At 40.4% G+C, this 26,670-nt stretch overlaps 1 protein-coding gene across 5 annotated transcripts; it reads right to left on the bottom strand.

Annotated features, from left to right (window-relative positions):
• Positions 1-24,991, bottom strand: FAIM (Fas apoptotic inhibitory molecule). 5 transcript variants are annotated; one of them, XM_079155039.1, is made up of 6 exons: positions 24,159-24,991; positions 16,793-16,851; positions 14,859-14,991; positions 14,241-14,469; positions 1,834-1,883; positions 1-400 (listed from the first exon to the last, which is right to left on the bottom strand). In XM_079155039.1, exons 2-6 carry the CDS (start codon positions 16,834-16,836, stop codon positions 251-253), a joined length of 606 nt encoding a protein of 201 aa, XP_079011165.1. In that variant the 5' UTR covers positions 16,837-16,851; positions 24,159-24,991; the 3' UTR covers positions 1-250. The 5 variants fall into 5 exon arrangements, with proteins under 5 accessions (XP_079011165.1, XP_079011168.1, XP_079011166.1 ...); XM_079155042.1 differs by lacking the exon at positions 24,159-24,991 and adding an exon at positions 23,779-23,941; XM_079155040.1 differs by lacking the exon at positions 16,793-16,851 and having other exon boundaries at positions 24,159-24,981.
• Between the last annotated feature and the right edge of the window lie 1,679 nt (positions 24,992-26,670).

Raw genomic sequence — 26,670 nt, 5'->3', positions numbered from 1 at the left:
TGATTTTGGTCCATATCTTTTATTTTGTTTTAAAACATTTTACATTATTTACAAAAAAATTATAATTTATATGACAGCACATAATTAGTTTTTTTCCTGACCCTTGTAATATTACAGTTTCAAGTAACTAAAAAATACAAACATTGCAGACTAAATGTACTGATAAGTACATATTGAACACATTTAATTACCACAGTAATTAAAAAGTCCTGATCTTTATTTCTGGACATAAAAGTTCATTAATATGAAGTCATTCGAGAATCTCTGGGATTTCTTTGTTATCCACAATAAGTGTGTGAATAATCCCTTCTTTCCGCTTCCCACTACTGACGGCCTTTATGTAACAGCTGTGGCTCCCGACGCTGAAGTGCGTTTCAGTTCCGTCCTCTACAAACTCACCCTAAGACAACAAAGAGGGATCAGTGTGCCAGCAATATCTCTCTTTGCCTACAGTATCAACAGCATCTGAAAGTACTGGTGGGGCAATGAAATATTAGCCCAAGGTTAAGCTGTATAAAATTAAAGTCTAATGCTTGTATTTAGATGATTTTATATTTTCATTTTGAACAGAAAGTTTCTTTTAAATGATCTGTAGCCAATCCTCAAGAATCTTAAGTGTTGAGGGAAAAAAATGTACACTTCATGTTACTTATCACATAGACTTTTCAAAAATAAAAATGATGAACATGAAAATAAACCTTTCCTGGTTACTGTTACAATTTAGCTACCAGGTGTCACCAAAAGCTCATGTGAGACAATGCAAAAATTTTCAGAGGTGTAACCCAATCAGTGGATTAATCAACTGATATCAACAGATACAGATTAACTGGGTGGTAACTGAAGGCAGGTAGGGTGGGGCTGGAAGAGGTAGGGGTTTATATTTTGTCCCTGGTGAGCAGAGCTCTCTGCTTCCTGGTGCCATGTTCTGAGCTGCTTTCCTCTGCCATGTCCTTCAGCCTGATCTGCTCACATCAGGCCCAGAGCTATGGAGCTGGCCATCTGTGGACTGAGACCCTGAAACTGTAAGCCCCAAATAAACTTCCTCTCTTCTACACTGTTCCCATCAGATCCTTTGGTCAGTGATGAAAAAACGGACTACAATACTTACACTATACCAAGAACAGTTGATACGCATTATAAAGCTCTTGCTTTTAGAAAAGGATTACCTGCTTTGGTGTATGGAGCAGAGCCTTTCCACTCTAGTATGACCTGGGGGCTAGCAGCATTGGTGGCACCCAGGGAAATGCTAGTATATGCATTTTAACAAGATCCCAGGTGAAACTTTGGATTGGGCGGAGGGGAGGAGGGGAGGGTCTGAGGGGGTGGGAAGGATGGCGGAATGAGATGGACATTATTGCCCTGTATACGTGTATGATTACACGACTGGTGTGACTCTGCACCATGTACAGTCAGAGGAATGAGAAGTTGAGTTCCAATGTGTACAATGTGTCAAAAAGCATTCTGCTGTGACATATAACTAATTACGACAACAACAAAAGTGATCCCAGGTGACATCTATGCAAGTGACTTGAGAAGCAGTGGTACTACACATGGGTTAACACAGAGGAGGAATTTTTTAACAGGAGGGCTCTTCAGAAGAGGAGCCTGGGCCAGGAGGTGGGGGGTAGCAAGGTTGGCGCCAGCTCAGAACACAAGTTGTTTCCAAACTCTCACTGCCCTAGGAACTGCCTAGGAAAGATTTTCAGAGTTTGGAGTCAGGAGAACCTAGTCTTATTTTTGATTTTTACCGAGAGGACCTTGGTTAATTACGACATCTCCAGAATCAGGAGGTGCAGTGACATTCCAACGGTAGCTTACACAGTGGCAACTTACCGCTGTCTCCATCTTTTTACCGTTGCACCACACGTCCATAGTGTCTTTTTCTGTGAAAGTAACATAAAGTTTGAAAGTTATAATTCTGTAATTCAAAGATAAATATAACCTTACATATTTGTTATTTTAGGAAAAGACTGATAGATGGGGTCTCTAAAGTTCCATTAATATTCTCAAATGCAATGCTTTTTCATGGCTTTGAAACTCTCCTGAAATTTGAAGAAACTGTCTTTGTTCATAGATAAAATACCTTTCAATAGCAAGTCATGATACCAGTATAAACTGATGGAGTTTTATTAAGCAAAATAAATACTGAAGGACAATCACTGAGGGAGGGTTGCATAGGAGTGAGCGGGAGGGGCCTTTCTGCACAGAATGTCTCTATCAAGGGAGCCCAGACCATCCCTCCTATCTCCCACACCCACCCAACTAGACGAGACACAAAGACCACCATCTAAGATAGTCAGGAGTCAGGTTTGGAAATTTAGTCTTCAGTTTCTTACTGGACAGCACAATAATCTACATTCTTATTTACAATGGTTTCACTTTGGGAAAAATAATTGGGTCATAAGGAAAAACCAAGTAGAGTGGTGGAACAAGATGCCACCACAGCACACTGGCACATCAGTGTGCCATTGCTCTCCTCAGGGTTAAGGAGTCCCCAAAGCACCCTGTCTTGGGAGGTGGCAGGAGGGAGGCTGCACTCAGCAGGAGCCAGATGAGGAGAGGGGAGAAGCAAGGCCTGCAGTGCAGCAGAAGTCTGGGGTCAGAACCTGCCTGGGGTCAAGTCTGAGGTGCAGTCAAGGTGGGACTGTGGCAGAGTGTTTGCTGTAGGGCACCAGCTAAAGGGGCTTGTTTTCTCTCACACACTGAGATGGGTGCCTCGCTTGGAGGGGAGAAAGTCTTTTGAAATGGGATGGATGGAAAGGCAGAGGGGGCCAGGAGACATGGGCAGGGGTCACCCCAAAAGTAGCCTGAGTTGGAAGCATCTAGTCACAGCTGCAGAGAAACTCAGCATCCAAACACAAGGCAGAGTACACAGTGCGAAGTAAGCCACAGTGGCGGGGACATTGGCATTCAGCCTGTTGAACACAAGGTGTGCTCAGGTTTCCTGCAAGGGCTTCCTGGCATGCCTCTGAGAACACTGCCAATCCAGAAGCCAGTAGAGGAAAATGGAGTAATACTTTTTGACTACATAAAAGTAAAACCACAACAAACTTCTGCATGACTGAAAAAAATCCATGGACACATATAAGCAAAGCCATACGATAAATGAAATGGCAAAAATATTTGGAACAGCCAGGTATGGTGGTGCCACCTATAATCCCAGCAGCTGGGAGGCTAAGGCAGGAGGATCACAAGTTGAAAGCCAGCCTCAGGAACTTAGTGAGACCCTGTGCCAAAATAAAAAAAATAAAAAGGGCCAGGGATGTGAGTCAGTGGGTAAGCACCTTGGGTTCAATCTGTGGAACTGAAAAAAAAAAAAAAAGAAAGAAAGAAAACCCAAACCATGAAACAGCGCAAAAAAGGGTTAATTGGGGCTGGGGAGACAGCTCAGTGGTAGAGTGCTTGCCTCTCAAGCACAAGGCCCTGAGTTTGATCCCCAGTACCGCAAAAAAAAAAAAAAAAAAAAAAAAAGGTTAATTGCACTAATATAAAGATTCCTAGAAATGAAGGAGAAAATGACCAACAACTAAAGAAAATGGAGGCAAAGGACATTAGTAGGCATCGTTAGACAAGAAATGCAGAAGCAACATATGAAAAGGCAAATAAAAACAACACCAAAATACCATTTCCCCCTAGGTGAATGCCAAAATTCCAGGTCTGGCAGTGCGCTGTGCTGGAGAACTTGAGAGAAAATTAGTGCCACAGTGGGCAGCTAGGTAAAATTCTATTAGGGTGAAAAATGCAATCATTCTTCGACTCAGAAAGCCTACTTCCCACTTTGAGAAATTCATACTGAAATAAGATGTGCACTATGTTCTTAGATGCATGTTTCTAATAGCAATAGATTAGAAACAGCCAAACGCCCACCATTTGGGAATGAATTAAACAACTATTTACTATTGAAATGTACTCTGCAGCTATAAAAAGAGACTACAAAGTTCTTCATGTATTAATACAAAAGATCTTCAAAATGTACTAAGTAAATAAAGTGAGACATTTTCATGTAATAAAGTGGTAATAAAATATTTGTATTTGTTTGAATCTGAATAAAGAAACAATGAAAGGCAACACTATTAAAAACGGCTATCTTTGGGAGGCTAACGCAGAAAGATCACCTGAGCCCAGGAATCTGAGGCCAGTAAGGTCTGGGTGACATAGAAGGCTCTGACTTGGGAAAAAAAATTTTAAAAAGAGGTTATGTTTATAGGAGAAATACCATGGGTGTGAAGAGGGATGGATGGAAGCAAGACTTCTCAATGTATCTTTTTTATACCATTTTGATTTCCAAATCATATGAGCATATCATCTATTCAAAATGATATGCTAACAAAGAAGAGCATTTACCTGACAAAACATCAACTCCATCATGGCCCAGGAGCAGACTGGAGGTGTGCGGCACGCTCCACCCACCTCTCCTGCGGCCTGCAGAGCCCCGCCCCCCTCGTGACCTGCGCTGGGATCTGCAGTGAGTCCTGAGCAGGTGTGTGATACCTGAGCTCCCACAGAAGTGAACGTTTTCCAAACAGGAGAAGAATTTCCTCCTAACGAGCTGTCCCCCACAGCATTACCTTCCTCCTGCTGTCCTCCTCCTCCTCCTCCTCCCAGTGTTCTTGGAGTGGCCACTACCAGACCAAGAGAGCTAACCAATACTATCTCTGGTCCCTTTAGATGCATCCCATTTTTGGGGTGGTGGAAATGAATGCTTGATCTTTAAGTCACACCCCAGCCTCCCTGTTCACTAGCAGTATCCTGTGTCATGTCACCACAGCTGGGAGCCTCAATTTTCCTGTGGATAAATGAAGATGATGCCATCTCTCTTACACAGGAATCATTAAGGGCTAGAATAATGTATATAAAGTGCCTCGCATAGTATTTGGTATAAAATATGGCCTCTATAAAACAGAATGTTTTTGATATTAAAATTTTTTTCTATCCTTACTCTAACTTAATACAAAATTTAGAAACTTATGATGTCACATTACATATCTACACATAATAACATTGTCACATATCTACACATAATAACTCCAACCCTAAGTAAGCTTGTTCTTTGTCCTTGAGTAACAAAAACAACTACAAACGATATTTAAAAGAATTCATTATGTGAATTTTTTTTTTTTTTTTGCGGTACTGGGGATCGAACTTAGGGCCTTGTGCTTGCAAGGCAAGCACTCTACCAGCTGAGCTATCTTCCCAGCCCTCATGATGTGAATTTTATGTATACCTACTCAAGTAAACCTCACCCACACAACTCTGTGAGGGAGATACTATAATCTCCATTTTACTGATGAGGAAACCAAAGCTCAGAGGGTAAGTCTCCCACCACACAGCTCTGATCCTGGTGCCTGAAGTCTTCATCACTAATCTGTACAGGGGCTGGGGAGATAGCTCAGTCGGTAGAGTGCTTGCCTTTTAAGCACAAGGCCCTGGGTTTGATCCCCCACACCCCCCAAAAAAAACAAAAACAAAAACTAATCTGTACAATGTAGGCCTCAGTCAGAATAGTCTGAGGTTTGGTGGAACTTAGAAGTGGAAACCCGCCAGTATGAGTACCCTAGGCAAGTGTGCTTTCACCTCAAATTAACTCTGGCCTTCTCTTCTTATCAGGTCCCTTCTAGCCAGTCAAACTGACAGGTTTGGATTGAACTCTCTCTCCCTTCCAAGATCATCATAAGGGATTACACATGGATAAAGAGGAGTAAAGACAGATAAGGAGTGGAAGGAGAAAAAAGATTCTTAAAGGCCTGAGAGAATTCCTAAGTGGGCGAAAAGGCCCCTGGGAATTTAAGAGAACAACTAAGCTAGGCAGAGGGCAGGATTTCTTCCTTTCCACTGTGAAAAGTATCATTTGTGTTACAGTGTTGGCATGGCAGCTGACTACATGCTTCACTTTATTTTAAGGGTTTGGTTTCACTGTCTGTAAAAGCCCCATGTGTTCAGATGTGTTGACACGAATTCCAATCCTTTCCAAACTACAATTCCCACTAGCAAGTAATGAGATACAATGGTTCTCAAACTTTGTTGAGGTTTGAGTCACTACATTCCTAACATATCACTGTGACATCTGGAAAGATAATGGATAAGATGAGCTCCTAAAAGCTCCAGAAAAAATAATAATGAGATCAAACTGGCATAAAATTTCTCATTTAAAAGAATAAAAATAGAAGATACTGGCACAAGTCTTTCATAAGTTCTGAGAGGCAATGATTTTGAAGTTAAAACTTTGAAGTCAGCCCGAGAGTCAAGTAATATTTTTCTCCTAGATGATACCCTGGGTCAGGAAGGTACCACTAAGTAAAAAGGAAACTGGACCAAGTGTGGTGGCACATGCCTGTAACCCCTGCCACTTGGGAGGCTGAGGTAGGAGAATTGCAAGTTCGAGGCCAGCCCTGGGCAACTTGGTGAGACTCTGTCCCATAAAAAAAGGTGAGCAAGTTGGGGATGCAGTTCAGTGGCAGAGCATCCCTGGGTTCAATCTCTAATACCCTGCCGCACACACATGCAAGAAAGAAAGATGAAGCTGGAAGTTGTGGTGTTCATAACAAAAGAACAAAAGGGTCCATGAAAGAAAGCTCAGGTGGCCACTCTGCAGCAGACTGTCAGCCACCTACTCTCAAACAGGAAGGCAACAGACTGCCAAGAATATCTCTGTTCAGAATGAAGTGAGGGACTGGGGTTGTGGCTCAATGGTAGAGCGCTTGCCTAGCGTGCATGAAGCACTGGGTTCGATCCTCAGCACTATATAAAAATAAACAAATAAAGGTATCGTGTCCATCTATAACTAAAAATGTTTTTTAAAAAAGAATGAAGTGAATTACAAGCAATAGAAAATATGAACAAAAATGATAACAGACGTTAGGAATATGGACAAAGAATATACACCTACTTCCAATAAGAAGAGAAAGCCAATCAGGAAAGTCTATAAAACAAAAAACTGTACAATAATATCATGGTCTAAATATGAAATCAACTAAAAGGGGTAAAAGAATTTTGAGTAACTGGTAGATTATATAATAGAAAATTCATTTGACCTTAACACTAAAAACAACTTCCTGTGAGTAGTGTAGGGGATATGACGATAAAAGAGAAAGAATGTAATCATAGCCTAATACGTGAAAATATTTACAAAGTCATTATATAAATGTTATTATTGGTTTCCAATATAGAATCAGCCTATAAAAATACAGAAGACAATAATGGCTACAGAATGAAATACAAACATTAACTACTTTGACGATGTAAAAGAAAAAGTAGAGGACAGAAATGGAAAGCGAGTGGAGGAGAGGAGAGGTAGGTGGCGATGGAAGTCCAGGGCCTCCTCTTACACAGTGGGAGATGAGGACACTCTCAAGTTGGTGGGGAAGATGGTGGCAGTGGCGGGAGGAGCCAAGTTCCCCCAAATAAAATGGCAACAAAGCAAAACAAAAACTCCTTGGCACAGTATCTGTACCGCAAACTCTAAGATAACCACCTAGGAGGACCCATACAACCATACGATCCGAGCAGGCTCAGCAGCAAGCAGAACAGAGCACGGGGTTGCTCCAGGCCTGGGGGCACAGAGAGCTCCCAAACACTGCTCAGTTCTAACTGGACGACTGGGAGGGCCCGTGTGAAGTGCAGGCGAAAGTGGAAAAAGCTCTGCGCATTCTTACAGTGGGTGGAGCACAAGAGGACCTGGAGAGGGCTTGGAACAGTGGTCCGCTCTGTATGCTTTGAAAATAGCCCTTGCTGCTCTGCGGCTGAGACTTACTTATTTAATCTTTTACAGACTACATTTTGATTCATTGTCCACAAATGGGGTACACCATTTCGTTTCCATGTGCACGATGTAGATTTATACCATTCATGTAATCAAACATGAGAGAGGGTCATGATGTCTGTCTCAGTCCACCATTTTTCATACTCCCCCCTCATTTCCTTGACTTATTTTTAAGACACATGTTTCTTTCTCTTCCTCTCCCCTCCCTAATCTAGGGGGAAAGAGATTACCTTTCTTCACCATCCTAGGTGGGTGGGTGGAGCACACACCCACCACCGGAACAAAATAATTCAGACTTGGAGATGGTACCTGAAGATCTAAGAAATGACTGTCTCCCAAATTAACAAGAGAATACAACCTCTGGACAGAGAACCCATGGAATGTAGCCTTCGAATCACCTATTTAAAAGTCATCTATTCCCCCTGATAGGCAGAATCACAGCCTCTGGGACAGGAATCTGCTGGGTTTTTCCTTTGCTAGCAGAGCAATAAAACAACTTCCTTTTTCTCAAAACCATGTCCTCATTATTGGATTGGCCTCAGGGACATGGACTAAGTTTTTGGTAACAGTCTGAAAGGACTAGAGAAGTCCTGCCCTGACCTCAAAACTAAGCAGCAAAAGCTCTTCCAGCATAAAACCCCACACTTGGAAGAAATTTCTAGGAAGAGAAAAGTTGAGCAACCTAGGGACACTACAGTAAAGGAGAGAGAGACCTAGGAAAAAGTGTGTGTGTGGGGGGGAAGCAGGCGGTCAGAAGGTATGCCCCATGCCTTCCAGCACCAAGCAGCACAGCAGAGGGAATTCCAGAACCCCCAAACACACTCCCTTCCCAACTTCAGGAAAACCAGCCTCATATAAAATGAGAAAGAAGAGCATAGAGCCCCAACTCCATTTAAAAAGTTATAAGAGAACAGACTACCTCATTAGAGATAACAAAATCTTCCGAAAGACAAGTCTGCAAAAAAGTTTAAAAAACCCTTAATGCACTATTCAAAATATGCTAAAGGAATTATTTTTTAAAAAATCACAAAAGAGCCAGGTGTAGTGGTACACACCTGTAATTTCAGCTATACAGGGGTCAAGGCAAGAACATCAAAAGTTTGAAGCCAGACTCAGCAACATATTGAGGCCCTCAGCAACTTAGGGGGACACTATCTCAAAATAAATAGCAAAAATGAAAAGGGCTGGGGATGTAGGTCAGTGGTAGAACACCCCTTGGTCCAAGCCCCCAGAACCCCCTACCCCCCAAAAATCACAAAAGATACAAAAGAACAACATAATAAGAATTAGAAAATCTCTAAGAAATGAAGTACTAGAACTCAGTACAGAATTAGAAAAAAGAATAAAAATCAACTCAGAAATGAAGATGAAACTAAAAGGAATGCAAAGCAGATAATCACAACAAATAATTTCTTAAGAGAAACAGAAAGTGAAAGAGAGGAAAATTTTTAAAAATTATAAAGAAAGATAAGGCAAACCAAAGGCTGAGAGAGAATATCTGCATACCACATACTAACAAAGGACTGTTGTAGGGAGCCATCCTTATTTAGCAGAATCAGACTAGGTTGAGCCATGTGACGCAGAGGCCTGCCTTCTAGGAACTCCTCCCGGTGTTTGCCCCTTTTACCTGTCTGTCTATACGTAAAAGAGTTGGGCGACTTGTTGTAAAGAGGTCTGAGTTGGTATGGCCAGACCCATCACACCCTGCTCTCCTAAAAAGAGTATTGGCTCCCGTGTGTTTATTGAGTAGATAGTTTTTTGGGTAACAGGTAGAAAACTCGCCAATATCCTCCTCTGGCAGTCAACTCTTTCCTCCTCCACGTAGGACATGGTAGAGAGGACCCCAATAGACTGGTATCCAAAATATACAAAGAACTCTTATGACAAGAAGGAAACAAACAACCCAACTAAAAATGGGCAAAAGACCTGCACAAACACCGCTGAAGAAGATAGATGGGTGGCAAATAACAAGAAAAAATGTTCAACATCATGTCACTAGGAAATTACAAATTAAAACAATGTGCCACCTCTACACGCCTTTTACAATGGCTAAATTCCAGAACGCTGACAACACCAAATGCCAGTGCAGCTGTGGAACAACAGGAGTTCCCATTCATTGCTGGTGGATGGAAAATGGTACAGCCATTTTGGAAGAGAGTTGGGCTGTTTCTTTTACAAAGCAGAGCGTAGTCTCACCATGTGGTGAGCCGCTGCTGTTTGCCAACAGAGCTGCTTCAAGCGGCTCCCTGTGTGGCTTCTCTAACGGGAAACCGCGGCTTCTTTGTCTTCTCGCTTACCGAAAACCGCTTGCGGAAAACCGCCACTCCTCGCACTTACGGCCCGACCAGCGGGACAGAAGACACGTACTCTTTAGAAGTTCATGAAGCAGCTTCCCCTTTCTTCCAATAACACCCTCAATATATAAGCAGTCTCATGCATAAGCAATTATAACCAGATATGTCCATCCAATCCTGTTAAAGGTCAAGCAGTCACTCGCTCGAGCATACATGTAAAGTATATCTGTCCACGCTGGGAGGCAGCTGAACTGATTATCATACAGCCAAATGTAAACGCGTTCTGCCTTTCTCCATGCATATTCAGAAGCCGTTTGCTCTCTGCCAGTTGCCATCTTCGGATGCACGTGGCGTAACCCTGGGCCCCGGTTCCACCCACCACATCACCATATCATATGGCAATCGAGTTCCTAGGTAGTAACCCAACTGATCTGGAAATGCATGCCTGTACAAAAACCTTCAGGTGAATGAATGCTCATAGTAGCTTTTTTTTTTGGTACCAGGGATTGAACCCATGGGCGCTAAACCACTGAGTCACATCCCCAGCCCTTTTTATATTTTATTTAGAGATGGGGTCTAAGTTGCTTAGGGCCCCACTAAATTGCTGAGGCAGGCTTTGAACCCTTGATCCTCCTGCCTCAGCCTTCCAAGCTACTGTGATTACAGGCATGTGCCATCACATTGGGTTTATACTGGCTTTCTTGGTAACTACCAAAATTGGAAGCAACCACCATGTTGAAGGTGACATGTAAATGAACAAGCAAACTGTGATACATCTACACAAATTAAATATTATTCAAAAATAAAAACAAACGAAATATCGTCATGAAAATACATGGAAAAACTTAAAATGTATATTACTAAGTGATAGAAGTTGGTCTGAAAAGTCTACATACTACAAGATTCTAACTACATGACATTCTGGAAAAGGCAACTACAGAGACATCAGAAAGATCAGTGGTGGTCAGAGGTCAGGGAGGGAAGCAGGACAGCACTGGAGACTTCTTTAGTGAAACTACTCTGTGTGGTTACTGTAGCAGTGGATATATGACAATATGCATTTAGCAAAACCCATAGAAACGTACAAAGAGCGAACTCTAATGTAAAATTTGGATATTTAATAATATATCAATAGTTAGTCAATTTTAAGGAATGTACCATATCAATGCAAGCTATTAATAATAGGAAAATCTGAGGGAGGAGCATACATGAGCTCTCTGTATTTTATGCTCAATTTTCCTTTATACCTAAAACGGCTCTAGAAAAAAAAATCTGTTAGTAAGATGGAAGGAAGGAACGATTCATGATCCACAAACTTAGAAGACAAGCCAAAATATCCAAACTCTGTAAGGATCCTTAAGGAAGAACCCAGAAGGAACAGAACAAATACAAGACTATAATATAAAAGAAAACTTCCAAAATTTTTTTTGGCTATACATATTGGAAAGGTTCACCATGTACCTGAGAAAATTGGCTGAAAATTAGTATTGCAATGACACAGGATTTTATTCAGCAATAAAATAAAAAATTCTTGTAAAACTACTATGGCTTCAAAGCAAAAGACAAAATGTATTTGGATAGGCAGGGAAAAACAACCTGACACTTTTTAAGGAAAGAAACAGAATGTCATCGGGCTTTCTGACAGTAATGGTTTATGCCAGGAGAAAGTGAAGTAACATATCTAAGATATTTAAGGAAAGAAAGTGTAAACTGAGAGATTATATCTAGCCAAGCTGTCAAGTATGAAAGAGACAAATGTCATCAATGTGTAAGAACTCAAAGAATATTATTCCCAGGTGCCCTGCTAAAGTAAGGTTGATGGAGAACAAGTTTCAGGTGACCAAAATGACCAGCGAGAAGTAGCAGCATAATGACTTGAAAGCAATAAATACTGGTAGAACCACATGTAGGAAGGACGGGAGAAAGCATGGTATGTGATGGTTCTACAGTCTGATGTCGTTAAATACAGTATTTACATTGTCAGTACAGCACAGGGAGAATGATATGTAATAAAGTGTTTAAAAAATTTTGGTAGTAATTAGTGAGAGTAGTACTGAAGTGTTAACTGAGATTATTATGTATGTAAGCAAATGAGTAGTTATGTGATACTCTAAATGCATCAGTCTTTTTGTCCTTAAGAAGGATCCCCAATGTGGAGAAAAGGAGATATGGATGTTAGATAATGTTAAGTAAAAACCTGGAAGTCCCAAACTTGAATTACAAATACCAGTATGTACTTATAAGATACTTTATCTAAAAAAAGTCTCTACCTCATTCTTTTTTCCCTCTCTAGCACTCTCCCCATTCCCCGCCATCTATCTACTCATCCATCCCTCATGCATATCATTTCTTGCTTTGTCCACTAAAAACCTAGAAATAATGAATGAACATTCTTAGTGCATGACCAGATTATGCTCCTGAAATATCATTTTCCACTAACAGAAACTAGGACTTGGAGAAATGATGACTCCAGATCTGGGCAGAAAAGTTCAAAATGAGCATGGAACATCTTGTCATACGAGATAGAGAAGGCATCGAAGTCCACTGAGGGTGTATCAAAAAGACTCAGGAGCCAATCTGAAGAGCTAATCTTTATTCCAGCTCTTTTGCTAGAATAAGTGGGATGAATCAATATTTTGAAAGTTGGGAAATAAAGGGAAAAGTAAGCTGTCATCCTGTATTTCCTAGACACAGTGTACCACTCTGTAACCAAAGAGTAGACGACAGTATTTAAGGTTAAAAAGGTAGAAGCATTTATAAGGTAAGAAAAAAGGACAAGAGAATCAGAATATCACTGTTTGGCAATCACTGATGAATTCAAGGATCTAGGCATTAACAGTGGTGGACGTTAAAAAGAGAAGTGACAAACACCATCTGCTTCATGATATAGCAAACTATAAGTGGTCTTCCTAGAAAAAAGGAGTCAAACCTAAATTTGACCAATTCTTCAGAGTCAACCATCATTTATACAGGAAAGAAAAGACAGGAATATCACAGGTGTGCAATCAGCAAGATCCAGATCACAGGAAACTCCTCCAGACAAATCAATCCAGTTTCTTTAATAGATAAGCTACATAGGCAGGAGTTTTTGGTTTCTTTTCTTTTTTTAGCTATGTGTACTTAGTACTTGATAAATATTTTTTATTAAAAAAAAAGGTATTTGCTGGGGCTGGGGCTGTAGTTCACACTTGCCTTGCATGTGTGAGGCACTGGGTTCAATCCTCAGCACCACATAAAAACAAATTACATAAATAAAGATATTGTGTCCACATACAACTAAAAATATGTTTAAAAAAAAAAAAGAAGAAGAAGAAGGTATTTGCTACCACTTGACTAGACCGTGAATAAGCTCTTTTCATTTAGGCATCCTCAGTGTCTCGAACACTAACGGGCATTTAATATTATCTGAACACATGAATCGGTGAATTTATGAGATGATCCAAACCGTCTTAACTTAGCAAAACAAGATACAGGACATACTAGGAGTAACCAGAAGAGAGAAAGTTACTTAAAAAAACAAAACAAAACAAAAAAATGTACCTTAGCTACATTTTGACAACTTTAGTCTAATGCAGTCCTATACTTATTATTACCTACAGAAATCTGTCTTACCGATTAATCTCAAATTTTGAACTGCTTATAGGACATATTTACAAAGAAAAATACTAAATAATAACAAATGTCAACATCAATATTATTTTTCTCTCTTTCTCTGTCTTTCTTATATTAGGGATTGAACCTAGGGGAGCTTTATCACTGAGCTATATCCCCAGCCCTTTTCATTTTTTTAAATTTCAAGGTCAGATTTCACTGAATTGCCTGACAGTCCTGAAACTTGAGGCCTTCTGACTCCTGAGTAGCTGGATTTTACATGCATGTGCCACCACACCTGGGGAACCCAGGGCCTTGAGCATGCTAGACAGGTGCTCTACCACTGAGCTACACCCCCGACCCTAATATTACTTTTTTAAAACCTAAGTTTATAACCCTCAAATCCATTCCCATCAAAATCTGGCTGTAAGTTATCCTATATAATAAAAAGTGGATTAAGTGAATTTCCATACACATGGGGCACATTAGACATTCTCTTACTTGAAGCTCCCACAAACGTCTGTATAGTTTAGAGGAACTGATTAAACAGTCATCATAAAAACTGAATAAATTCTGCAGAAATGGCACTAACTTACCTAAAACAACTCTCAAGTCCTCACCATCCAAGTGCAATACCCATGTATTGGTAGTTTTTGATCTGTTCTCCATGTACTTCTTGAGACTTTTCCCATTAATTTCCAGAGTATATTCATAAGCAAAACCACTGATTGCATCTATATTTATGGTTGCTTTTGTCTTTGCAGCTCCAACACAAAAGGTTTCTTTGCCCACTAATTTGAACATCCATTCTTTTCTTATCTCTTCCTAGATTAAAAAAAGTAAAAAATATATATTTACACATATGTATACATATATATATATAAATTTAAGATACAAATGGAAGAAAAATTAATATTTAATTTTAGAAATAATGTAAAATTTCAAAGTGCCCAAATGGCAATGTTATTTAGAAATAATTTTTTTAACTCATAATGCCAAGGTTTTAGAAAATAAGGCATTAAGTTTACATGTTAAACTTATATTCTATGAATTCCCATAATTATTATTAGTTTGCTTTGTACAGCAAAATGATATAGGCCCAAAACATAAAGAAAATAATTGTAAGAAAAAAGCCTTGACTTCACAGGAAGAAACTACATAGTAAAAATCAAGCATCTCTGTAACCATATTTTGTAAAGTAACATTTTTCCTACCTTCCCATCTACATACACCACTCGTTTGCCAGATGTAGTTCCATGTTCAAATTCAATCTTGTGGATTCCATCACTTAAAGCAACCTCCCAAACAGCTACGAGATCTGTCATTTTTTCCAGGCTATAAAGAGGGCTAAAGGAATAAAACAAAGCCATTATAATGGGCCAAAATCAGTAACAGAATAATTCTGCCAAGATGAAAATGTCAGATTCCTAAAATTCTTAAAATTATAAAATGTTGAAGTTATATTTCCTAAGAAATCCTACTTACAGAACATGTAACTATTTTCTTCCTCTTATTTACTCTTCCCTTAAGAGACGACTACTATGTATGGGTATATAGTCCGATAATTCCAAACAAAGTCACCTTAATACTAATAGGATTAAGAATCTATCAGTTTATCCTGCATAGTGTTCTAGACTAGACTATACATGGAAAGGTCAGCAAAAAAGTCTCTATTCTTTACCAATAAATAAAACTCAATATGTAATTGTTTTCTGTTTTTCAGATCTGATCACTCCAAAACAAGAAACTCTCCAAACTTTTTGTGCTTAAACCAATGACTAGGAATTCACCTTATCAAAAAAGATTCTAATTTACTAATTTATTATACCAAGACTGAAGAAATATCCTACAATGCAATAAAAATAATGCAACGAAAATGCTATGAAACCAGTAATTCTTGGTGTTGTAGAAGAATTTTTAAAAAGGATTTCTTGTTTGCCAAAAATTTCTGGCAAAATTTAAATAATATTTTATCTTCTATTTTAACATATTATGTAAATGACAAATATGAAATTAACACGTTGATATTGAAATAGATTATTGGCTTTTTTTTTTATTGTAAACAAATGGGATACATGTTGTTTCTCTGTTTGTACATGGCGTAAAGGCATACCATTTGTGTAATCATAAATTTACATAATGTTGTTTGATTCATTCTGTTATTTTTCCCTTCCCCCCATCCCTCCCACCCCTCTTTACCCTCTATATAGTACTTCCTTCCTCCATACTTGCCCCCCTCCCTAACCCTAACTCTAACCCTAACACTAACCCTTCCCTCCCCCCCACTTATTAGCGATATCATTCGTCCTTTGGCTTTTTGAGATTGGCTTATCTCACTTAGCATGATAGTCTCCAATTTCATCCATTTGCCTGCAAATGCCATAGATTATTGGCTTTGAGAGAAATACCATTTACTATAGTAATAATGATCATAGCTAACAGTGGCACCAAGTGCTGACTATGTGCCAGCTCTGTTCTGAGATTTACATATATTAACTAATAGAACTCTTCATGAAATGGGCACTACTAGTACCCTTACTTTACAGATAAGTCTCAGAGAAACTAGGCTTGCCTAAAGACACAATGGCATCAAATGGCAGAAACAGGGTTTTTCCTTGTTTTGAGACAGGGTCTCACTATGTTGCCTAAGCTGGTCTTGAACTCCTGAGTTCAAGTGATCCTGCAAACTCAGCCTTCCAAGTAGCTGGGACTTCAGGAATATGTCATCATGCCATGCCTGGCTTAAGCGGCAGAGACTTTGGATTTAAACCTAGGACTCTGGCTCTGAAGTCTGTTTTTTTTTTAATATCTTCCTTCTTGTTCATTGAAACCTCCTCTTTTGTATGTTTTAAATCATAGGTATTAAACAGACTTTATATCATTTTGAAGTGGTTGCCAAGAACTCTATGCTGAAAGGAATCTGGAGACCTCACATCAAGTTTCTGTGGGAAAGGATGACATGTTAGTAGTGGCCACCTCCATGTAGGTTTTCACCCCCCTTGCTCTAAACCATAAAGCAGAACCATGCATTCTGCAATGTCCCAAAACGTGTCCTTAACAGAGCAGATTGGATAAATAACGCTTCTGAATTATCCTAGCAATCTTGAAACTTTCAAAGGCTAGTTTTATTGCAATGCAAGACATTTACCTTTCGTCATCTTCAAAGATAGGACTGTCATCTCCAGATGCCATGGCTGGCAAAACAGTCTTTAATCCAATTAGCAGCCAGGAAAGAAAGAGCAGAATTGCAGCAGAGAAAGATTGAGAGCAACAAAAACGACATCTACAAAGTGCTTTTCTAACTTTGCAATCCATTTCTTAAATTGCATGCAGTTTCTGATGAAACAGATTTTTACATAGAATAGAATTGCAATCTTTTCTTTTCAGAGAAAGAAATAAAACCATGAAAATCAACCAGTCATATATTTTCCTCTTGCAGATTTCTAAATTCTTTTTTTGTTTTCTTTTTGTACTAGTGATTGAGTGCTTAGCTACTGAGTCACATCCACAGACCATCCATCCATCCATCCATACATTCATTTAAGAGACAGGGTCTCACTAAGTTGCTCAGGGCCTTGCTAAGTTGATAAGTTGAACTTTTGCTCTTCTGCCTCAGCCTCCCAAGCCACATGTGCCACCGTGTCCAGCTCCTATAATTTCTTAAAAATATAATTTCTTAACACTAAAAAATAAGTTCTAGTTTATTTCAAGTATTATACAATATAAGAGCTACAAGAGCCCTAAGAGATCCTCTGGGTGCTCTGCTTCTCAAACTGAAGCACAAGAAGCCCCAAGGGTTTGAGGTAGTGGATCAGGGAATACATAAAACTCCTAAGATAAACAGGATCCTTCTTCAGTGTTACAGGATGGTAACCAATTTAAAATGCAATTTCCACATTACATTTTAGAGGGCCAAAATATAAGTTTTAAAAATGCTCCTTCCAAATGATAACTTTGTAGAAGTAGTCAGGGATATGCTAGTTTGCACTCTAAGAATGAACTCAATTTGCCTACTAACTTAATTTCACTTAGTTTACTAGTGCCAACAATGAAATCACAAAACTGACATAACTCCCTCAGGTCACTAAATCAGAACTACAGCCTAGTACTGTGTAATCAAAAAAAGAGTAACTGGACTGCGGTGCTAATTAAGTTTTACTAAAACCAGAAGCACACACATACTCACATGCGTGGGAAACCCTCCACATTATAAGATTTGGAATTAACAGCTGCACTTCGGCCAAACTATCATGAATTTATCTATTTTTGCTCCCAATATCTACCTTGGCTTTAGCCTTCTCCTTAGTAAGTGCCTAAGTGCCCAAAAGTGTGCTCTCCTTGCTAAAAATGAAACAATGCCAATGTTCTCAGGAAGCAACAGCCTGATGCCACATAGTTGAAAAGATGTTAAAGAAGAGACCGAGGGCTGTAGTAGAACGCTTGCCTAGTATGTGGAAGGCACTGGGTTTTATCCTCGGCACCACATATGAATAAATAAAATAAATGTACTATGTCCATCTACAACTGAAAAAAAATAAGAGATTGACACCCATTTAAAAAATTTCTAATGGGAAACTGGCAAATAAAGCTAAGAATTAGGCAAAGATTTATACTTAAAATAAGTCCATTTATGTAAGTACCATACAAGTTTGTGAATTTTTCTAGTCTTTGTGTTTTTTTGTTTTGTTGTTGTTGTTTTGTGCAGTGGATTGAACCCAGGGCCTTGAAAGAATTTTCCTAGTCTCAAGAAGCCCTAGGATACATATATCCTAGGAAACTGGAGGATATCCTGCAACTACAAAAACAAAAGAATGCAAAGCAATAGAATAAGCCAAACAGCATAATATAAACCTTCAATAAGCATCCTCTGTAAGTCAGAGAGGATTTAAGAATGTTATTCAAATTTAGCTTGACAACTTAGACATTCTAGAAAGTTCAGTTACATGGTATTCAAATCTGAAGAAATTGCCCTGTTTCCTCTTATAAGAAACCTCAAATATTACTAAGTCACAGTAAGATAAAGCATGAACTCTCTTAATTATACCAGCTTAATTCTTTTCATATAGAAGTATAAATGATAACAGCAAATTAAAAACCAAGAACATATTTTATTTTTAAAAATTTTCCCCAAACTACCAATATTCATTCATACATTCAGGAGTTATTCATGCACTATCTAAAAGGTAGCAATTTTTCATTCTCCAATAATTGATGGTACACATTGCAATTAAGAAAGAACTACATACAATGGTCAGAGTAAGTGCTGAAGTAATTATCTGGCAAATTTGAAGCAATATGATACTTATAACTGTGTATATCAAAATTGATTTTTTTTTTTTTTTTTTTGGTACCAGAGATTGAACCCAGGGGTGCCTAACCACTGAACCTCATCCCCAGTCCTTTTTATATTTTATTTAGAGACAGGGTCTCACTAAATTGCTTAGGGCCTTGCTAAGTTGCTGAGGCTGGCTTTGAACTTGCTATCCTCCTGCCTCAGCCTCTTGAGTGGCTGTGATTATAGGCATGTGCCACCATGTGGCACGATAGGCAAGGCTTGATGTTTCTTCTTAAACACAAAATCACAAATCAATATAAAATTATATTATTCTGTGCTTGTTTTTCTGTAGACTAGATTAAGAAAAAGGTTGCATTAATGCAAAATTATTAGTATTTCAATTTTTTTGGTCCATGTTATTTGTTTGTTTAAACAAAAGACTTTAAAATCTTTTTAAAAATAATAGCTAGCTGGGTGTGGTGGCATAGTGGCTCATCCCAGTGGCTCGGGAGACTGACGCAGGAGGACTGCAAGATGGAAGCCAGCCTCAGCAATCTGTGAAGCCCTAAGCAACTTAGCAAAACCTGTCTCAAAATAAAAAATAAAAAGAGCTGGGGATGTGACTCGGTGGTTAAGCACACCTGGGTTCAATCCCTGGTACTTAATGATAACAACAACTATAAAACTTTTTAATAATTATTTCAGGGAACCCTAATAGCATATTTGGCTTTAAAAAGGCTGAAAATTTCTTACCATTTCGAAGACAAAGGTTAAATGAAAAAAACTGTTTTCTATGCAAGGATTAAAGTGAATACTATCTTCTAATTAAGCCATAACAAAAATGTCAAGTCATACAATTTCAGCTTTGGAAACAAGATCAGAAGACAGTACGATCACCTGGTCCAGACTCTTTTGGTCATTGTGGGGAAGTCAAGGCAACAAGTCACCCCTCTAAGTGCCACCTCCTCCACTGCTGGATCTATGCTTTTACTACCTAACCCTTTCTAACAAGGCTGTGGAGGGCTCTAATAATGCACCGAGAAGAAAAATGTCCACAAGAATCCATCTTAAAGAGAAATCCCATCAACAAATCTCATTAATTCATAAGAAAAATGTCAAAAATTAACTATTTTCTGCTTCTGGGTTTCTGTCTTATACCAGAAATTTTACTAGTCTTGTGACATCAGTCACCTTACATATTTTGTTTCCATCTCAGTACTTTAAAATTTATTTGGAATTCCTCTCCTGGTTAAGAAGCAGGGACACATATGTAGAAAATAGCCTTTTTTTGGTTGTTGGGGAGGGGTGTTGGGGATTGAACCCAAGGCCTGACCCAAAAGGCTCCTACCACTGGGCAACATCCCCAGCTTTTTTGGACAATCTGTCTCACCAAATTGTCCAGGCTAGCCTCAAACTTGAGATCTTCCTGCCTCAGATTTACAGGTATGTACCACCATGCCCAGCAGAATACACCCTTTTTTTTTTTTTTTTTTGTCCTATTGAACTCAGGGCACTTAACCACTGAGCCACACCCGTAGTCCTTTTTATTTTTTATTTTGAGACAGGATCTTTCTAAGTTGCTAAGGTCCTTACTAGGTTCTGAGGCTGGCCTGGAACTTGTGATCCTCCTGCCACAGCCTCCTGAGTAGCTGGGATTACAAGGGTGCCCCACCGTGCCTGGCAGAATAATAGCTATAAATTCAACTGTTTAACAGACTGACAGGTTTTCTTAACTTTTTACATATTAGAGAAAATAATTAAAAATCACATGTCAGTTCACCTCATGCACATAAAAACATGCCCATCTGTGAGTCTTTAAGGTAAACTTAAAGTAACATTGAGATTTAGGCTAGAGGCCTGAAAGAAAGTGAATGTGAACAAGAATAATTACTCTAAAACCTCAACTGACTCTACAGCACAGACTTTAAAATAGTGCCATCTGATGATTTTCATTTTAACAATATCCCCACAATTTCCTCCAATTTCTGTGGATGGTCTATACAAACCAATATCGGCCTGAACAAACATAATCCAGACTGGGAGTCTGTTTGGAGGTTCCAGCAGGGAAACACAGCTACTCCTATACCCTTGACCAGAGAATGGTCCTTCTCTATCCAGGAAGGTCGTCCTCTTTGAACAAGCGCAGCTTTGGGAGGGACATATATGGAGCAGTGAGGGAGGAAGGGGATACCTGCCTAGCCAACCAGATCAGCTAAATCAACCCTGGCGATCAATCGGGTGACAGATGTCACAGCCAGATTGCCCTCACATCCCCTAATCCATCCATCCGTTTGACAAACAGGGGCTCACTAAGTGTCCTAAAAGCACTCCAAAGTCAAATATAGACTTCAAAAAATTCTCTCTGGTTTTACAAGATTTACAGCAGCTCTGCTCTATTTATTTTGCTGAGGAACCTGTACATTTACTATAAAAAATTTTGGCTGTGGCCAGCCTTCAGTTTTTCAGTTCACCAAGTATTTGGACCCACAATCAAAAGACCCTATAAAGGTGCTATTGGCAATTTGAAAAATATGTCTTTGTTCTTAAAGAATTTATTCATTTCAATTAGCATTGAGCAACATAATAACTTGGTGCTCTTTCAATTTTGAAACTTACTATAAAGCTAGAGGAATCAAAACTATGGTGCTGGTGTAAGGATAGACACAAGACTAAGGGTCAGAATTGAGAGTTCAGAAGTAAACCCATACATCTATGGCCAATTGATTTTTGACAAGGGCACCAACCGTATTTAGTGGGGAAAAAATAGTCTCTTTAAAGGATGGTATAGGGACAACTGGATTTTCATATGCAAAAGAATGAGGACTCTTACCTCCTATCATACCTGTTCAAATTGTGGTAGGAATGTAAAATGGTACATCTGCCATGGAAAATTGTATGATTGTTCTGCAAAAGCTCAGAATTACCATATCACCTAACAATTTCACTCTTAGATATATACTTGAAAGTACTGAAAGCAGGCACTTTAGACACTTAAACACTGAGGTTCATTTCAGCATTATTCCTATGCCCAAAAGATGGAAACCCAAGTGTCCATCAACATAAGAATGGAGGAACAAAATGTAGTATATACATCCAAAGGAGTATTAAAAAAAAAAAGAATGAAATTCTGATATATACTATGACATGAACTCAGAAAACATGCTAAGTGAAACAACCAGAAAAAAATAACAAATACTGTATGAGCCCACTTACAGTCTAATCAACATGAAATAGATTAGAGGTTACAGGAGCCTGGGGAAAGGAGGAAAGGGAATTGTTGCTTTTTTAAAAAAATTTTTATTTATTTTTTTCCTAATTGTTGATGGACCTTTATTTTATCCATTTTTATTCATATGTGGTGCTGAGAATCAAACCCAGGGTCTCACACATGCAAGGAAAGCGTTCTACCACTGAGCCACAACCTCAGCCAGAGTTGTTGCTTTTTACAGTGACTGTTTAAAGTGTTAAAAAAGTTTTGGAAATAGTGGTCCTGGCTTCCTGACATTATGAATGTATTTAATGCCACTGAAATGTACACTTAAAAGTGGTAAATTTGTATTATGTGTGTGTATAAAACCAAAATTTAAAAATAATGTAATATACAAAAACCTGAAATTACACATTTTAAATTGGGGAAATGCACGGTGAGTTATATCTAAATAAAGTTATTTAAAAAAAAAAAAGAAGTAGCAGTCCTGCTGATAGGGGCAATGGGATATCTGTCTTTGTTAGGGAAGCAGCACAGGACAAAAAGAATGATTCTACAGAGGCAGGGCAATGAAGTCTTTGGTTTAAAATTTGTGGGAAAGGGATTAACCCACTGTCATTTTAAATTCATATACATTAATTTTTCAAGATTATGTGAATAAACTCAGTGAATTTTTTTTTTTTAAATCCCTCTTTTTGTGAGGAGATTTTTTTAAAGTGAAAAAGACAGGAAAACACACTCTACTTATTTTTACTGATGGGGGACAATGTTACCCACTCAAAACTTTACATATCTTCAAAGAAAAGATTTTTGAGTGTCTTGTTACTGACTTATAATCACAATCTTTGAAAATCTCTTCCCTAGCGACCCAACACCCATGCCTTAAACATTTAAATGTTTCCACTGTTTAACTATCTCCAGCCTGAATATTGCCTTAATTTAGGCTTAACTCTACTGATTCATCCAAGCGGTTTAAGTCAGTTTAAAAATTATTCAGAGGCTCAAAATTGCTTTCTCAGCAAAAGTTCCAGGTAAGGCCAGCGACTAAGGCAGGTCGCTCTTTCAAACACTGTAGACACTGGTTGATGTGGAGCCCTGGGCCCTCCAGCAAAGTCGAGAAGTTCCTGGAGCCAGTCCAAATGCTATCTACCCGAGGAACAAAAGTGAGAATACTTATCTGAAGGCCATTTCGGAGAGTAGAGCATCACCCTTTATAAGGGAGTCCTTCTAAACAATCACGCTCAGAACCCACACGGAACAGTACTCAACCAGTGCCTTTTTTTTCAGGGGAAAAACTGAAAACCACCTGTACGTTCACCATCAGGGAGGGTCTGCCCCTATTAATGAATCCCAGTCCTGTCAAAGCCCATGCAGGCGCTGGGGGCGGATGCGGGGTCACATTCCTGGTGCTCGACCCCGCACACGGCGACGCACAGTCGACAGGACGTAGGGAAAGCCCGAAACCCCGGGAAGAGGCGCGGGATGCGTTTCTCGCGGGAGAAGGAAGCCGCGGTTCTGCTGGCGCTCGCGGGGGAAGGCGGGCGTACACCTTCACGTTAACCCGGCCGGTCTCCCGGGCGCAGGGATGCGGCCGCTGTGCCGCCTTCCTTGTGCCTTTCCGTTCCTAGTTTTCGGCAGGGACGAGTATTACCTTTACAGTGTGCGAAGAGGCCACGAGGCCTGAGCGGCGGGTCGCAGGGCCTGGCGGAGCAGGGACGCCCCCGCCGGCTCGGGGCCCCAGCGCATCTCGGCTCCGCCCGCCGTCAGCCGCAGCCCGCACCCCGGGCCTCGGCCCGCCGCCGGCAGGAAGCGCCCGGAACTCACCCCGCGCGGGCCGCGGCCACACTGCGCGGGATGCCAGGGCCCGCGTAGCCGCCGCCCCCAGGACATGCGGTCGGACCCCAGCGGCGGCCAGGCGCGGGGCCGCCGGGGGCTGCGGCAGGGGCGCCGCGGCGGGGCCGCCAAGGGGGCTGCGGCAGGGGCGTAGCGGCGGGCGCAGGCCCGGGCCGCCCCACCTGGGCCGCGTCTCACCTGTGCGCCGTGGGCTCTGGAGGCAGCGCCGAGCAGCCGGTTGGTTCCGACTCAGCCTAAGCGGCCGCGCGGCCTTGCTTCCTTCTCCGGGAACCAGGCGCTGCCGGCTGGAGGCTGGAAGCTGCTCTGGCGCGATCCCAGTGCGCTGACTGTTTGTCGCGCCTCAGGTCCCCGGGGGCGCCCGGAGAGGACCGCCACCGCCTCTCCGCGCCACGGTCCCACCCCCCGCCGCTGCCCCGGCAGCCGGCCGCCACCCGAAGCGTTCCCGGGACCTGCACTGCGCTGCGTGCAGTCTCCCAGCCAACGAATGTGGGGCAGGCCAGCGGTGCCCTGGACGCTGGGGCTCAACCTGGTGGGCCTACTCTGAAGCCATGCCCAAGGTCAACCTGAACGTGGCCCTCACTCCTTAAAACCGTCTGCTTCCTGTTACTGCTTTAAAGACCAACGCTCCTTAAAGCGGGTTACCCCCCACCCCTCAATCCCTGTTCCTCGGCAGGGAAATGCCTCATCCATTTTACAGTTGAAGTTGTTCTTCAAATACTATTTCCTAAGAAAATCCCTCTTGGTCTGTAAGGCTTGTAGCACTTGTTAGCCTCTTTCCTAGTTCCTTTAAGGGTGTGCAATGTGTGTGATGTGTACACCGAGGTCCATGAAAGCAGGGGTCGTGGCTGCTTGACTCCGCGTGGTTAATATCTACATTCGCACCGTGCAAACGCGTAGTAGGTCAGATGGTGAATGAATGAAGAACAGCTTGAGCTGTTTCTCTGCTTCCTAGATGTCATGAACTGAGCAGCTTTCCTCTGCCAAGCCCTTCCACCATGATGTTTCTTCCCTCTACCCAGAGTTATGGAGTTGGCTGACCTTGGACTGACTCTGAAACCCCTCATCAGGTAGATTTCTTTTGCCTTACTCTGATGGCTTTGTCATTCCCTGACTATCAAGATTAGGGGTGATTTCATCTCCTAAAGATGACTTAAACCAAGAAAGATCATATGTAATTACTCATCATTCACTAACCTCATTCATTTGAGGAAGGGGGGTGTCTCTGTAAATCTATAGGAATGTTAATTTTGGAGGGAAAAATTGCCTAAAGTCAAAAGGAATACACTTTTAACAAATGTGTGTATAAAAAGGTTTTTGAAAAATTAATGTATTACCAGATAAGCTTGACAAAAAACACTCACACACACAAAAAAAAGAGGTTTGAGGGAGCCTATTTGCCCCTTCTACCACATGGGTGTTATGGATGGTACCAGCCCCATTTTGTCATCCATTCAATATGCCAATCGCTGAAACAATGAGGTTTACAAAAGAGTTTATTCACGAGGTGGTCTTGTAAGAAGATGAGAGAGCAAGTCTCAAATATTTATTTGTCTCCCTGACGGTAGGGTTTGGGGATATTTATGGACTGTGGTGTGGAGAAAGGTGTAAAGGAAACAACTGGTGATTCAGGTGCGGTCAATAGTTATGGTGACCTGCATGTTAGAGGTGTTATCTACAGCTTTAACAGTATTGATTTTTAAAGTAAAAAAGCAGGTAACTAGGAGCAGGTAAAGCAGGTTAAATCTAGATGAGCAAATTACTAAGAGCAGGTGAAGCAGATTAAGCCTAGAGACTCCATTAGGGTTTTCTCTTGGTTCCATGAGAATGCTTTAAGAAGGCACCATCTTTAAAACAGAAAAAACGAGCCCTCTCTCGTCGGAATCTGCTACTGCCTTGGTCTTGGACTTCCCAGTTGGCTTTGTGAGGAATACATTTCTGTTGTTTGGAAATTATCTAGTCTAAGGTATTTTGTTGCTAGCAACCTGAAGAGTTTTGTGTAATTTCCTTCTGTAGCTTGGTATTAATATAAAGGATTGTTCTACCTTTAGGATTGGTAAGGTGGATGTAATTGCTAAGCAAGTGCAGTCTGAGAGAAGACAGAGTTGAAAGAAAATAGGGAACCTATTGATAGTCAAAATGATACTGAATTCAGATTATGTTATGGGGATTCTACTTATTGAGCACTGACTTGTTTTCTGTCCTATATTGAAAGACTCTGAAGATGAAGACTTCATATTTGTGTTTCCTTAGTTATTTGCTTTTCTTTATAGAACAGAAATTGCAATAAAGGGTTTTTGAAAGAATAATGGGGGAGGGGAAAGGCCCTAGAAGAGAAGAATAAAGGGGGGGGGGGGGCGTCAAAGAGGTCAAAGAGGGTAGAAGTTACCAGAGATGGAAAAAGGCTAGCTGATTGTTTCTTCCTAATCCTTAGTTCTTCCCTACTTCCTTTTTCCTGGTTCTTAGTTCTAAGATACAATTCTAAGTTGTTGTGCTAGGACCAGGATCCCTGGTTGGGAACAGCTCAAAAATACTGTTTAATGAAGATATTGCTTAATGATTATACTTCCTTATAAAACTAAAGGAATCCCACTATCTTTTATAAGACCAGTAAGGTGTAATTATTAAATGCTTGCTGTGCACCTTATATGCCACTGCTTCTAATTCTTACAAGAGGCTAGTAATTATATTT

The sequence above is a fragment of the Sciurus vulgaris genome, assembly GCF_902686455.1.
Source record: "Sciurus vulgaris genome assembly, chromosome: 10".
Lineage (NCBI taxonomy): Eukaryota > Metazoa > Chordata > Mammalia > Rodentia > Sciuridae > Sciurus > Sciurus vulgaris.
Note: the sequence above shows the minus strand (reverse complement) of the source record. Positions and strands in the feature narration are given on the sequence as shown.

What these genes read in the sequence shown, in the direction of transcription:
- FAIM (XM_079155039.1), bottom strand. Translation starts at nt 16,836, where the DNA reads ATGGCATCTGGAGATGACAGTCCTATCTTTGAAGATGACGAAAG. An exon ending in TGGTGTATGTAGATGGGAAG is followed by an intron (nt 14,470 to 14,858) that starts GTAGGAAAAATG and finishes TTTTTAATCTAG; the next exon opens with GAAGAGATAAGAAAAGAATG. An exon ending in GTAAAAAGATGGAGACAGCG is followed by an intron (nt 401 to 1,833) that starts GTAAGTTGCCAC and finishes TTGTTGTCTTAG; the next exon opens with GGTGAGTTTGTAGAGGACGG.